Source organism: Mytilus trossulus, chromosome 12, assembly GCF_036588685.1.
Source record: "Mytilus trossulus isolate FHL-02 chromosome 12, PNRI_Mtr1.1.1.hap1, whole genome shotgun sequence".
Classification (NCBI taxonomy): domain Eukaryota; kingdom Metazoa; phylum Mollusca; class Bivalvia; order Mytilida; family Mytilidae; genus Mytilus; species Mytilus trossulus.
Window position 1 is genome coordinate 689,545 of NC_086384.1, and position 16,066 is coordinate 705,610.

Sequence of the window (16,066 nt, forward strand, 5' to 3'; positions counted from 1 at the left end):
ACCTTTTTATTTTATCTTTTCCTCCGTTCCAAATGAATTTATATAAGATTTTATTTATATTTTGTAGATTTTCATTAGTAATGATACTGTTAGTCGCAATGTAGGTTATATTTGGTAGAAGAAGAGCTTTTACTACTAATATTTTTCCAAGTATTGTTAACTTTCTTTTTGCCCATCTTTCTACAAGTTTCGTTAATTTGTCCAACACTTTTTCAATATTTAATGTTTGACACTCTTTTTTGTCATACCCAAACTATATTCCAAGGCTTTTGATTGGTTTGTCGGTCCAATTTATATTTTCATATTTATCTTTTGAACTTTTTAGTCGTCCTAACCATACCCCTTCAGTTTTATTTCTATTTAGCTTAAGCCCTGAAAAACTTCCAAATGTTTCAATTATACTGAGAGCTAAACTTATTTCTTTCCTTGACTGAAGAAAAAGTGTTGTATCATCAGCTAATTGACAAATTTTTAAATTACAAGATTTTCCATCTAATGTAATTTTTATACCTTTAAAATCTTTATTACTTCTAAGTCTTATTGCAATTAATTCTACTGTTATAACAAAAAGTAACGCTGAAATCGGACACCCTTGTCTTATCCCTCGAAATATTTTAAACGGACCTGAGACCCACCCATTATTTAAGATACATCCCTTAATGTCGTTATATATAGTTTCCACCCATCTGATAAAGCTACTTTTAAATCCAAACCGTTTCAGTGTTTCCGTCATAAAAGTCCATTCTAGTGAGTCAAAAGCTTTACTAAAATCTAAGAAAAGGATTGCTCCTTCTATATTAAATTTCTCAGAATAATCTATTATATCTTGAATTTGTCTGATGTTAAAACCAATATATCTATTTTTAACATATCCTGTTTGATCTAGACTAATAATAGATGGTAGTACCTTTTTAAGTCTCTGAGCTAATACATGTGCTAATAGTTTAGTATCAATGTTTAATAAAGTTATGGGACGATAATTATCTAATGAAAGAGGATCATTTTTTTTTTAAATTAATGAAATTGCACCTTTCTTTTGTGAGTTTGTAAGTTCTTTTTTTTCGTAATTATAATTAAATTCTTTAACAACAATATGTTTAAGGCTTGTCCAAAATTGCCTATAAAATTCCACTGTCAGTCCATCAAGACCAGGGGATTTATTAGGCTTCATTTTAAGAATTGCATCAGTGCATTCAATTTCTGTTACTTTCCCTTCACATTGATTACTATCGGAATCTTTAAGCGTTTTTGTTAATTTTGTTTCGTTAATATATGTTTTAACTTCATTTTCACAAGGATTAGTAGACTCATAAAGTTTTTTGTAATATTTCACTTGTAGATTTAGAATTTTATCTTGATCAGTTGTTGGGATCCAATTTTCATCATATAGTTCAGTTATAATCTTTTTTGTTTGACGACTTTTTTCTAGTCCCAAAAAGTATGCACTATTTTTTTCCCCTTCTTCGAACCACTTTACCCTTGATCTTATTTTTTGTCCTTTAATTTTGTCTTTATATAAACAATCTAGATCATTTTCCAAATTCTCAATTTCTTTTTGTAATATATGATTTACATCTGTACCATTATTTGCTTTATTATTGAGATCATTTAGTTGTTTTTCTAGGATATTTATTTTATCTTTTTTAAATTTGGCTTTTCTTTTACAATAGTCTAAACTTGCATCTCTTACCTCTATTTTCAAATTGTCCCATAGTATCCCTTAATCATCGCAGTTAATTGATTCGTTTTCATATTTGTTTATTTCATTTACATAGTCATCATTATTTAAAACACTGGAGTTTGATTTCCAGTAGCCACGCCCCTTATTTCCTCTTTCAGTATTAATTTTCAAAGATACTGCATTATGGTCAGTTATTTTCTGTACTAAAGGTCTAATATCGAAGCTTTTACAATTTTTGAATCAAATCAAACGCTATCAATCAACGAAATCAGACAGAAAAGGTTGTTTTATAACTTAATATAAGGGCTAGTCTGGTTGCAATTAACATTTTGAGTTTTTGACAATAGACATATGTAAAAAAGAAGACGTGGTATGATTGTCAATGAGACAACTCTCCGTAAGAGAACAAAGACACACAAATTAACAACTATAGGTTACCGTAAGGTCTTCAACAATAATTAAAGCCCATACAGCACAGTCAGATATAAAAGGCCACGAAATGACGAATGTGAAACAAATCAAGCGAGAAAATAAACTGCCTTATTTACATGTATGTACAATAAAAATGAACGAAAAACAATTATGCAACACGTCAATAAAACGACAACCACTGAATTACAGGCTTCTGACTTGGGACAGGCACATACATAGCCTTGCATAAAATTAAAAAATTATCGTCAAAGAAGAACAATTTTCCTTATTGAGTATAAATGTCAGTGATATACTTAAATGCACTAAATAGAATTTTTAGCTGTTTTAACCAATATTAATAAAATAACCATCTCTAACATTTGAGGTCAATATTGTTTTACTTTTTGAATAAATGTAAATGCAAAGTATTCCAAAGTATAAGTTTATATATTATAAATACCTCCTCTCCCGCAGGATTCTGCACTTGATCTCTCCATGTACCCACTAGCATTACTGGAGGATCTAGGGGATCATCTGAAATGCTCTTAGTATCAATATTAGAAATATTACTCAACTCATTCGGTCTGCAGTAGCAATGTATCGAATCCATCCACAATCGAAAAATACCTAAAATGAATTCATAATCATCTTTACTCTGCTTTCAATAACCGTTGTATAAAGTTAAAGACACAGAACACTTCAAACAGCATTTTGTATAATCTTGTTGTATATGTTAAAATGAAAAAGTTAAACAAATTGTTTTTTCAAGGTTCTTAAAATGACGAAAGCTTCTATGAATGTGTCGTTTCAATTTTAAATTGACGTGTAAATGTGTTAATACCATAAGTTTCTAATTGAAAAACAGGACATTTGTTCAACTTTAAGGCATCATGCGAATAGTCTGGTTTTTTTTACTTATGTCTGTTCATGATCTTTACAAAATAAAATAATGAAAAGGTAATAACGAAGCAATTAAATATAACCATGACCATGAATGTATAAGGATATAAGCTAAGAATGTCATCTCTTATAATTGTACTATCAAGAAATAAGCTTGTAAATGAATACAGTTGATCTTTGCTCAATCGCCTAGTAAGGAAATATAATTATTTTATTTAACGAGAGTGAATTTGTCCATTTATTGGAATACCAAACGAAACAAACAAACCTCAAAACCAAGCGCACCCTACAATTATAATCACTTTTCCTTTTAAATTCAACATAAACGAATAAACATCAATACCAAACAACATAAAGAAATTCTAAAATGAACAAGAAATAAGCTTGATAATGACTACAAATGATCTTCGCTAAATGGCCAAAAAGGTCATATAACTAGAAACCACACCTGCCTCGATTATGTGTGACAAATATCCGGACTTGAATTCGGGAAAAAATGCAGATATTTAGCCAAATATTTATCTTCTTTTGACTTCAAAAAGTACATCGGGTCGATTGAAGTATAGTATGGCGGCTTTCCTGTTATACCTTTAAAACATATCTATACTGAACGTGCAAATAATTTGTTCATCTTTTATGTTTAATTTATTCATTTTGTTGATTTGGAATCTAATGGTAATTGGTTTAAGAAAAAATGTACAAACCAGTTACATTAAAATATTATAATACTGGCCGCACTCAATCAAAACCTCTTGCTTGTGCAAATTTTGTTAAGGAAAAATTAGTTTTCATAAATGTTCAGGTGTATTATGAAATTTCGTAAAGGGTTCCTTGGAACCCTGGTTCTCGCCTGGGATTACTTCCCGCGAAATTATAATTCATTTATCAGTCCATTAGGGGTTTTAAAAAATCTAACATTTTCATTAATACTTTTTCTTGGTCTGGAATATTAATTTAACCCAAGTTTCAGGACAATTTCAATGTTGCAGGTTTTCAAATTTATCATGTAAAAAGTAATAATCCCACATCGTCTGTTGATTGCAAAAAGATACATGTAAGGTCGTCTTGTCAACTGAAAAATGAAAAAAAAACCTTCTTTTAAAGATTCATTAAATTCGATTACGGTTTAACAATTGAAAGTAACTGATGTGTAAGTTAACAAACTTTAAGCCCAGACTGTATCTACTTGTGAACTTCAACTATAAATTCTTTTTATAAGTGAAATACAGGAAAAATAAAAATTGTATTTCATCATTATGCTTTGGATACTCTAAGTCTTTTGATCACAAAAAGCTTCTGTCCAACTTTCGTAAAATTTACGACAAACATTTTTTCTGAAGCTGGATTATCGATAGACAATTTAAGACATTCAAATTTCATAAGGTATTTAGGTAACTTCTAAAATTGCCCTTTCCGCCGCTCCACTACTATTGGACAACCTTGTTGTGAATTTTTTAGTGAGTTTAAAAACAGAAATATTAAAATAAAGTTGTTTTTTTTTAGAAAATGTCGCTAATTTTCCCCAAAGTTATATACTGAAAAAATAATCTTATCATTTAAACATCTTTAAAACATGGGTAGGCATTCAATGATTTTCTGTAGTGCTTATGCGGTCAAAAACAAATACATCTTTAATTAACTGTGAGAGTCCCACGTATTTATAGCTTACATTTAATGTATGGCTCTGTTTAGTGTTGATGTGGTCACTGAGCTATTCAATATTGAAACTTGTATTTGTGTATTGTATTTATAAAGTCAAGGCTAATGTTGAAGTGAACATCGTTGCATGTGCTCAATTATGTACACATATCTTCAAAATATATTTTTCTTTATGTTTGGTTTAAGAAAGAAGAATTGTCAATATAGTTATCAATATTGGTGAATTTATAGCTTACATTGAATGTAAGCTAAACATTCGTGGGACTCTCACAGTTAATACAACATGTTTTTGTTTTTGACCGTAAAAGCACCACAGAAGATCATTGAATTACTTAAGGTAAAATTAAATAAATAAAAAATTCAAAATTGATACTTTAAGCTAGAAGAGTATAAGTTAAGGATAAACATAAGCTAAAATTCTTGATAGGTAATGGATCTCCTTTTCGAGATATTTCATTTATAAAATATGGCGGGAAAAGGCTGACTCGGACTTTTAACTTATATTTGCATGGTATTATTTTGGTCTCAAATCAAAAGAGAGAAAATTAAGAATCTGCTTAAATTTTGTCAAATGACCTATTAAGTCTTATGTTAAAAGATGAATAGGTGTTATGTGGCAATATATTTGACCTTGTATCGTATGGAAAAAAAAACCAAGGAGTCCGAATATTTGACACTAATTCAAAAACCTCACCTAAGTACATCCTTAAAAAAACAAAACAAGTTGTTTAAAACTATTAAACATATTATACATATACATACTATTTAAAAAAGTTAAATATATTTAGTTGCTACCATTACCTTGTGCCTCTTTGTTGTCAGCCTCGTTCAGGTTTGTCACTACTACATAAATTGAATCTTGGGAAAGGAAGGTTTGATGTGTGTGGTAAAATTCTTTGTCTCCAGCAAAATCCCATAACAACAATGTAGCATACTCATTTCTGTCGTTAAAATCAACTTCAGAATTTAACATCTCTTTGATTTCTTCATTTGCCTGATCAACGGATAAGTTAGACTGCTGCTTCTCTGTTTCATTGACAGTAACATAACTAACTAATTTTTCCACCTGATGAGAAATACGTACTGCTACTTTTTCTGGCTGATCAGAGGCTGTTCTTGAAAATAATGTTTCTTCAGAACTTAATGTTGTATTGTTATTTATAGAGTTGCGGTTGGCTCCTTGTTCTGACGTTTCAACAGTTTCTATGTAGTGTGTCGTAACTTTTTCTTCATGTTGATTGGATGGTGTTGCATGACTATCAGCGACTTCTTTCTGAAACGTCAGTCTTTCTCTATATGGTATTAACAGTCTCGAGTTACGTTCGGATTCTTCATTGTTACCTATCATACAAAATGACACACTTAAAATCTCAAAGTTTTTTCCACATATAAACGAAATTAATTTTGCGATCTTGATTATAGGCAGAATCGGAAATAAGGATGCAGACATATGAAAGTGACTGCACACGGTCATATTTCACTTTCCTTACATTTTTTGTTTAATTCTATCCGAAAATAATCGAAGTCCTTAAAATAAGAAAAACAAATTCTTAGTTTAACATTTCGAAATCGAAAATTACAGTAGGTAAACAACAAAATGTAACCACAAAATATATCACTTAGCATGTCCTGTCTGGTCTATATATTAGGGTAGACATATGTATAGATAGTGATGAAAAAAAGAAGATGTGGTATGATTGCCAATGAGACAACTGTCCGCAAGAGACCAAAATGACACAGACATTTACAACTACAGATCACCGTACGGCCTTCAACAATGAGCACAGCTCGTATCGCATAGTCAGCTATAAAAGAACCTGATAAAACAATGTTAAACAATTCAAACGAGAAAACAAACGGCCTTATTTAAAAATTAAATAAACGAAAAACAAATATGTAACACAAAAACGAACGACAACCACTGAATTACAGGCTCCTAACTTAGGACAGGCACATATACATAAATAATGTGGCGGGGTTAAACATGTTAGCGGAACCTAATCCTCCCCTAACCAAAGACAGTTGTATAACAGTACAACATAAGAACGAACTATAAAAATCAGTTTAAAAGGATACTCATCAGATGGACAAAAATACAAGTGGACGTGGCCGGGTACTTGTACATCCCGACAACAAAAAGACACTAGCAACAAATCTGAGAGTACTCGCAGTTATCTGACAGCTAGTTCAAAGCTTTTTACAACTAATAAAAAACCATGCATCTAAGACTAAACTATCAATCCGTACACATCCAACATCCACTGGATTTAGTGTAAAGACGTCATAAACAGTCAGAGAAAAAACACGACCTTGTGCAATGCCAGTTACAGGTTTTGACAGAATGTAGATAACATGAATGTGTATATGTATATAACATACTAGTAATATTTAGTTTGCTTTTAATTTACTGATAACAAAATCATTTTTATACCAAGAAAAACAATATTCAATGATCTTATTACAGTGTTGAATTGGTAACCTGTTAGAATAAATTTATTTAAAGGAGCGATAAGTTTACAAGGATCATTTCTAAATTCCGGGCACGGTTAACAACCAAACTTCAAAACCAAATCTTCATATCTATGGACAAATTTAGTAAAGGTTTTAAGTGATTTATGGTAACGTTTTATGGTTGGTTTGTTGCGTATATTTTACGGAAGTAATCAGGAGATAATTTTCCGTCATGACATGTTTCCAAGATGCAGGAGGAAATTGTCTCTATCGCAATTACATCATTTTTACTTCGAACTTGACATATAACTTAAGATAACCTTCGAGATTCAAATGTGAAGCAGCATTTGAAAAAAATTCCTGAGCACTTATTAATCTCTCGGTAATTCTTAGTGGTTTGGTGTTTGGTCTTAATTTTGCTAGAAAACCATACAAAATCGCAAATATTGTCCAAAAAGCATCTCGGAACTGTTGAATATTTTTTGAAATCTTATATATATTTCAGACCCAGATCGACGTCCGGTCTCTAATCATCGTCCGCTCGTCAAATCGACGTCCAAATCTGACATCACAAAAAATATCCTTTTAAATCGACGGCCAATTGTATGCCTATCTAATCGACATCAAATGTTAAGCCTCTCTAATCAACGTCCGTTTTGATACGAAATTGAACAGAACCGACAGCAGATGAAACCTCTAGACCCTTTAACATATTATGTGTCACATATATGATCTATTTAAAACAAAATGTTTTTTTTTAAAGATTTATAACATACTTTGCTCATTGTTGAAGGCCGTACGGTGACCTATAGTTGTTAGTTTCTGTGTCATTTCGGTCTCTTGTGGAGAGTTGTGTCATTGGCAATAATACCACATCTTCTTTTTTATAGACTAAATATGTAAACAGGGTGTGATATCATTTTTTTTTTAAGAGGTTACTACTATGTAGATCGATTCGATTAACTTTTTTATCAAGATAAACTTTAAGGTGCATGATACCTATTTCGGGTTGAAAAAAATATATATTGAAAGTATGTATAAATGTTCCAACCCTACGAAACATGTACATGTATAAGGGTAAACAATTAAGTTCAGTAATTTATTATTTATTGATATTGAACATCAATTAAAGACGACTGCAATCAATCGAGCGTAGTTTGGCAATACATGCCGTCACAGTGGCCGTCGATTAGAGTATCAAAATATTGGACGTCGATTTGAGAATGTGACAGTCAGATTTTGACGTCGATCTGAGGAACGGACGTCGATTAGAGGACGGACGTCGATCTGAGTCTAACATATGTATTGCAAGACTACAAATGTAATGTATCTCCTACAGTGTAAATGTGGTATTAGACCGTTGGTTTTCCCGTTTGAATGGTTTTACACTAGTAATTTTGGGGCCCTTTATAGCTTGTTGTTCGGTGTGAGCCAAGGCTCCGTGTTGAAGGCCGTACTTTAACCTATAATGGTTTAACTTTTAAATTGTTATTTGGATGGAGAGTTGTCTCATTGGCACTCACACCACATCTTCCTATATCTATAGACAGTATAATGACGAGTCAGAACAGCCGTTTCACAAACGAATGAACGGTCATTGTAGCAACTATCAATGCAAGCCAGACCTCCCTCTCAGTCGACATGACATTTGAGATCACCTAGCTATTTGGTTGCCTAAAACCTATCACGGGAGGCTCGGGAAAAATCTGGGATAGTTGAAATTCTTTTCAACTGTTTTCCAATGCTCAGGAATTAAACCAAAGCTGTTTTTGAAAGATGGGTGGTACGTAAGAACACATGGAGTCCTTTTATTTCTATTTTCATCTTTGTATTTTAACAGTTCACTTCTTGGAAACGTTTCCGCTCTGTGAAAACTTTTTTATATTTTTGTGTTTGTAGCCCCTCTTCTCCAAGCGGGTTTCAATTTGACGTAGTTGTTGTTAAGTTGTTTCTGTGTTGGAACATATTTCCTTGACTCTTTATTGCCTGACTGTACGGGATGCTCTTATAAAGATGAGAAGAATAGCAACTTTTAGGGCAGAGACATTGGTGGGTGTCAGTAGGTTAAGAATATAAATCTGTGGATATGATACCATCTGTGAGCGAGCTGGAAGTATCGCGGTAGGTGATTTTGGATTTAGATTTCTCATTGTTAGATGTATTCCATTACCTAAATAAACATATTGTTTATATTTACGTTGTTTTACGTAGTTTGTCCAGTATCCTAGAACTTGGGTAGACATAGGGAAAACGAAGCCAGTGGAAACTTCCACTCCCGTTACATTGGGGGCTCGTCCGGGAGACAATTACATATAATATTGGCATGGCTAAAAAGGACAATGTAAATTAAGATTTCTCATGAGTAAATTTGATACTTGGATATATGTTTTTAGTATGAGTGATGAATGTATCTAAATCCTCGACTTATTCCATTTCATATCCACAGCATCTATAAATCTAAACCATGAAAGCGGTTTTTCGATGGAAGATTCAATGAACTGTTTTTTTCTAATTTGCCCATAAATATATTTGCACCTGTCCTAAGTCAGGAATCTGATGTACAGTAGTTGTCGTTTGATTATGTAATTTATACATGTTTTTTCGTTTCTCGTTTTTTTATTTTATATAGATTAGACCGTTGGTTTTCCCGTTTGCATGGTTTTACACTTGTAATTTTGGGCCCTTTATAGCTTGTTGTTCGATGTGAGCCAAGGCTCCGTGTTGAAGGCCGTACATTGACCTATAATTGTTTACTTTTTTAAATTGTTATTTGGATGGAGAGTTGTCTCATTGGCACTCACACCACATCTTCCTATATCTATATATGATGGAGCCATTTTGGTGTAAGCAGTTCCAAATTGCAAATAATAATCTCCATCCAAAGTGAATTTGTTGTTCTTAAGTACCACCGTGAGCATTTTGACAAGGCATTCAGTAGGTGGATATTTTACTGGTATGGAATTCCAAACTTATTCACATGCATCAATGACATCTGCATGCTGACGATTTGTGTAGAGGGATGTGACATCCATAGAGACAATTGTCGTGTTGGCGGGAAGTGGATTTCAGGCCTGCATTTTTCTAAGATAATCGGTTGTATCGTTGATGTGAGAAGGTAAGTCTTCAACATGTTGACGAAGATGGAAGTCAACGAATTCCGATATTTTTTCCGTTGGATGACCTTTCGCTGAAACTATAGGTCTTCCTGGGTGATTGGTCTTATGAATGTTAGGAAAAGGATAAAATCTGCCCGGTTTTGGAATTTCTGATTTCAAATACTCAAGAGTTTTGTCATCGTTGAAACTATCATTGTACATTTCTACCAAACTATCAGTTATTTCTCTGCTTAATGATGCTGTAGGATCAGAGTCTGGTTTTATGTAGAACCTTGCATCATCAAGTTGTCGTTCAGCCTCTTGAATATAGGCTGATTTATTAATGACAACAACTGCACCACCTTTCTCTGTAGGTTTAATGACGATATTGTTGTTAGATCGTAAGTTTTTCAGAGTAGCCGTTCTTCATTGGTAAAATTGTCAAAAAGTTTAACGTTATTTCTAGTATTTCTAATAATGTCCGACTTAAAATTGTCAAAAGGTTTAACGTTATTTCTAGTATTTCTAATAATGTCCGACTTAAAATTGTCAATAAATGATTCCAAGTTGACATTTTGGCTCGATTCAGGGATCCAAGTACTCTTTTTTAAAAATTTGTAGTTGTTCTCGTCTTCTGAAATTTCTGAGTCACTATTTAAGCATTTGGTTTTATTTTCCTTCGACGCGAAATATTCCTTAATGCGTAGACTTCTGGCAAAAATTTCAAAAGATAAAAAGAAAATGAAAAGGACTCCATGTGTCCTTACTTACCACCTATCTCTCAAAAACAGCATTGCTGTCATTCGTGAGCATTGGAAAACAGTTGAAAGAATTCCCAAATTTTTCCCGTGCCTCCAATGATAGCTTTTAAGCAACCAAATAGTCTGCGGAACCTGCAGGCTGAAGGGTCTGATAATAGAAGTACTTCTTGAGAATGACGTTCGTGAGAGCAAAAACGCTGCATATGCTACCTACAGATGCATCATTAATCAACGTTTCACAGTAAAGCAATCAAAAATAACTATAAGATATTTTGCAATAGAAAAAAAGAAAAAATTAAATGTAATTATCTATAAATATTTCGATTAATATGTATCCTTCATCAGTATGATTATGATGTAAAATGAATCATATCAATGCATTCTGATTAAACTATAACAATCTTGAAATTTAAACAATAAAACAGTTTAAATCGAACACAGGGACGCTTGTACAATTTAAATATTTCAAAAAATGATGAAGCTTATTTAGTTCTTTGCAAACGAGACTGTCAAGACATGCTTCAAATAAAATAGTTATGTGCGATATGAACTAGTACAATTCTAAAATTTCAAAGGTGACGAAAGTTTAGATGTTACAACAGCAGTTGCGTGGAAATACATTCCGAATAAACATCACTGACCGATTGTATCTGGTATACTATTTCAAAATTGACTACGGTAGAGTATTTACAACAGTATTTTTAAAACATCCGAAATAAATACATGTAGCATTTTGATAATGATTAAAAAAATAAATAGTAAATAATAGAGTTGAAAAAAGTAAATAAATATCAACAGAGAGTGTAGTTTTATAACCCAAAATGAAAAGCACTGCACGAATTCAAACTTAACCTTTTCATTTATCCAATTTGGTGCCAAAGGTTTTAATTTTCTTATCCACAATCATTCTCGAGTCATTATCCCTAGACCAAGCAGTGTTGTGGTAATGATTGTAATGATCTGAATACACACAAATAAGCCATGCCAGAAAAGATTTTTCGTTAGAGTGTGTAAATGAAACCTTGTAGGCAAAAATGAATTTTGAAGGATTTTCGAGTATATAAATCTCCAAAAGGGACATTATTTTTTTTCTTCATAAAATAATATCTAGTGAACTAACCTGATACCACATCTTCCTTTACCTTACCTAAAGACGTATTGTCAAAAATATCACAAAAATTCCATTTTTTGCAAGTTATAGAAATATGCATCTTACTTTCCTATATTTTGAAAACAATATCAAATACTTCACCATTTATTTTTTTCCAATTAACATCAGTGGATCTAGTTTTACATTTTATTCGATGAATCTCTATGCCATTCGTACTGTCAACCGCTCCTAATTCTTCTCCAAACAACCTTTTTAAAAGAGATGTTTTCCCAGCACCCTTCTTTCCAACAATGACCAAACGAATATCTCTTTTTTTCTCTGAACCAGACTCAAGTAATTTGAGGTATATGGGGACAGAGCTCTTATCTGACATTAATTTTATTTCTGTTGGAACAACGTCATCTACAATAAAATTACATGAAATAATGTTTAACAATAATACGTATCACTAAGTAGAATTCTGTCAATTATAGAGAATTTTATAGAACTTACTTACATATGTAATACCCTCTGTCGAATAAATATAGTAATTTAATAATTTCTGAGATATACTATAAAATAATAAAAACACACTTTGTTTTGAGCTATACATGTATTGTGTCATAAATGGATATCGCACACCTTTTGTTGTTCTATATACATGTAGGTACTGTACGAGTATTGCATTAAATGTGAATGGTTTATGAAGACAATCATGTTCAAAATATGTTATCGAATGTGGTATCGCAAGTGATTATAGGATCGAATATTATGGTTCATTGCTTTATAAACCAGGTTTAATGAACCGTTTTCTACATAGGAAATGCCTGTTCAAAGTCAAATCTCCTTCTTTTCATATGTAAAGTCAAATTGTCTGTAAATATATGAAGTAACATCAGTCTACTAGGTATGAAATTTCTCTAACTCATCTAATCATAATCAACTTTGTACCGTAGTAAAGTTAGAATAAAATTTGCAAATTGGTTACAGAAAAGTGGTTAGAATTTAGTCTTAGGGAAGAGTCAATTAAAATCAATGCCATTTTGTTTGCTTCTGTTGAAAGGATACTCATTTGAAAGAGCCTTCTTATTTTCATTCTGTACCCGAGCAATCGTGAGGGATAAAATAACACGAATGTAATGCCTACCCATGTTTAAACTACAATTTAAGTATAGCTTGCATTAATTATTTCGATTCTGATTAGGACAATTAAGGTTATGTTTATGTCCGATTTGTATAAGTGTAGCGTGTTCGTGTAGGCCCTTCATGAACCTCCCTTTATTGTTTGTAAATAAGCAAACGACTGCATGGCAATGTGATCTTTTAGAGGGAGGAGTTTTGAACAGCCAGCATGACCGGTTGTCGTATCTAGGTCAAATATGTCAATTTCGAGTTGAACACATTACAATCATGATAAATTAATTAGTAACAACATGTGCATCATTTAAGAGTTTGGAAGTGTTTTAAGTTAATGAAATATATTAAATGCATGTCAATTTGATAAAATTCCTTATTCTGCAGAAGTCAATATACGCATGTACAAACAAATATTATTGGATTTAGAGCATGGGTTTATTCACAAAGCGAAAGCTTAAGAAGCACGTCATATGATAATGATTTATAATGAATGGCAATAATTTATTTTGAATTTATTGAACCATAAAATTAATGTTTGACTCTTCACATTTTACATAAGAGTCAAAAATTAATTTCATGGTTCAATAAATTCAACATAAATAATAGCCATTCATTAATTAAAGGGGATAAAACATCATTAAAGAGCATAACGATTTTAGTCATGTTTACCTAATTGTTGATATTTTTTTATCAGAATTTTTATATTTTAATGTAGATGTTAGACAAAAACGAAAAACAGGTAAAACTCTAATAATATTAAAGTGGTCGGACGATTTTGATCATGTTAAAATTGTAGATATTTTCTTGCTGATCAATTTTGACTTTTAAAGTCTCTGTCTATCTATTGATTTTTTTTTAAGTTATAGGGAAAATATTTGAAGAATGAAAAAAAAAGTCGTTATTTAATAAGGGCAATAACTCCTATTAGAAGTCGTATGGTAGTTTTGATGCTAATGGACAATAGACAGGGCTCAACATATATTGAACATGTTTGTACCCGGTAAAATTTCTCTATTCATAGCGCTTTTCAAAAATAGTAAGCAAAACGAGCATTTTACCCCTATGTTTCATTTTGGGCTGTGCCGGCCATTTTTTTATAATTTTACTGCATAATTTACAGTTAGTTTGTGGTGTTCTGGTGTTCTGTCGTAAATTCATGGGAGGTGTTCGTTGTTATTCTGTGATTTACATGTTGTAATATTCTCATGTTGTCATATTTTATTATCTTATTATGTATTTCTCTGTCCTTACTGTTCTTCCGTATATTTGTAATATATTCCTGTCACGTAATGTTGTCACTTTAGCGATATTTCTTACTTTGCAAGGTAGATTCGGCTTGCCATAAAACAGGGTTCAACTCACCATGTTATCTTGAAATGTCTTGTAAAAGTAGGAAATATAAAATAGTTCGTTTCTTTGTGTGTTGGCGTATTTTTTTTTTTTATTGCAGTTCAGTTTTTCTGTTGTTCCATGATTTTTTTCCTCTTAAAGTTATAGTTTCCCTCGGTTTTGGATTTGTTTTCGCTTAATAGATTTATGCCTTTTGCACAGCGGTATACTACTGTTGTCTTTATGTACTTCACAAAATGCGCATTATGACGATTAATGATACGGAGTGTCTATTCGTCCGGTTAGCCCGACGAATAGTTAATAATCTTTATTCGTCCGGCCATCTGTCTGCGCATGCGTAAATCTTCAGTATCAATAAAAGTGTCATGTGACGCGGAAAGTATCCCGGATGGGGTGTCGGATGACAAACGCGTGTATGCAATGGACGTTTTGAGAATCGGAGATCGTGATTTATATATTTAAATATGTCATAAAGAAAACAAGAGATAATGTTATTGCTTTAAACAAATTTCTAAAGGACTGATTCCAGACCAATAGCGTATACATGTTAACTGTGAGGAATGAGCCTGAAATTAAAGTGAAATTGATGATTTACCCCCATTTACCTTATGGAGGCAAAACACATTCGGAAAAATGCTATATCAAACTGGCTTGGATGCACTATTTTAAAGTTATACTACAACGGAGGTTTATGAACATGCACTGATATGCCTGGACTGGGAATATGACACCAGGGTTGGGATATCCCCCTTTTTTTCTTTTGTATCTAATATACCTTTTTTTCTAAAAAAAAAACTATCGAAAACACAATCCTACTTTGAAAAACATGTTACACGTGCCTACCCTTTTCTCTAAACCGATGACTTAAAAATTGCCGAATAATTTAAATGGAGAATCGTGCATAATCATTTGAGGATCTTACATTAACTAGACTTCATAGAAACAATAAATTCAAGATATTTTGGAATCATAGATGTCTAATGAAGCCAATAATCACTGACCCGACTATTTTCCATACAGGAAATTCATAGGCAGAACAACAAAAGAGAGAATCATGTTTGCCCTCCCCAATCCCCAAATTTCTTTACAATAAAAAAATTCTGAATCAAATGTATAGTTTATTTTTTTATTAGAATGAGTTCTTTTTCATGAAACGATGTTAGACATTATATTTTAAAAGTACTCATGCTTTATTTGTCTCCTTCAAAACACGATGTTATATCTTCAACATTATATTTTGTGCCGGCCGGACAAATAGTGAAGAACCGTAAAAATGCTATTTGTCCGACTTGCCGGATGAATAGACTTTTTTGACTATTTGTCCGGCTAGCCGGACGAATAGACACTGCCTTGATGATATGTACGGTAACCATCACTATGTCATGATCATTGTGGTTTTTTTTCTGAAGGTATACTGAAATTTATACTTATTGAACGGGTGATCCTTATGAAACTAGACACGCCTAATATCCTGCTGATTACATAAGTTAAACAATAAATGAGGATCGTGTATAGAGGGACAGTTTTGGGA

The 16,066-nt window shown here is 32.2% G+C and overlaps 1 protein-coding gene across 1 annotated transcript in view; it reads right to left on the minus strand.

Moving 5' to 3' along the window:
* LOC134693517 (uncharacterized) overlaps positions 1–16,066 on the minus strand; it is a 123,187-nt gene that overhangs the window by 48,236 nt on the left and 58,885 nt on the right. Inside the window, exons 7-9 of the mRNA XM_063554353.1 lie at positions 12,211–12,471; positions 5,453–5,992; positions 2,553–2,719 (exon numbers count right to left, since the gene is read on the minus strand). Of these exons, the coding sequence (XP_063410423.1) occupies positions 2,553–2,719; positions 5,453–5,992; positions 12,211–12,471 (968 nt within the window). The remainder of the gene's footprint in view (positions 1–2,552; positions 2,720–5,452; positions 5,993–12,210; positions 12,472–16,066) is intronic.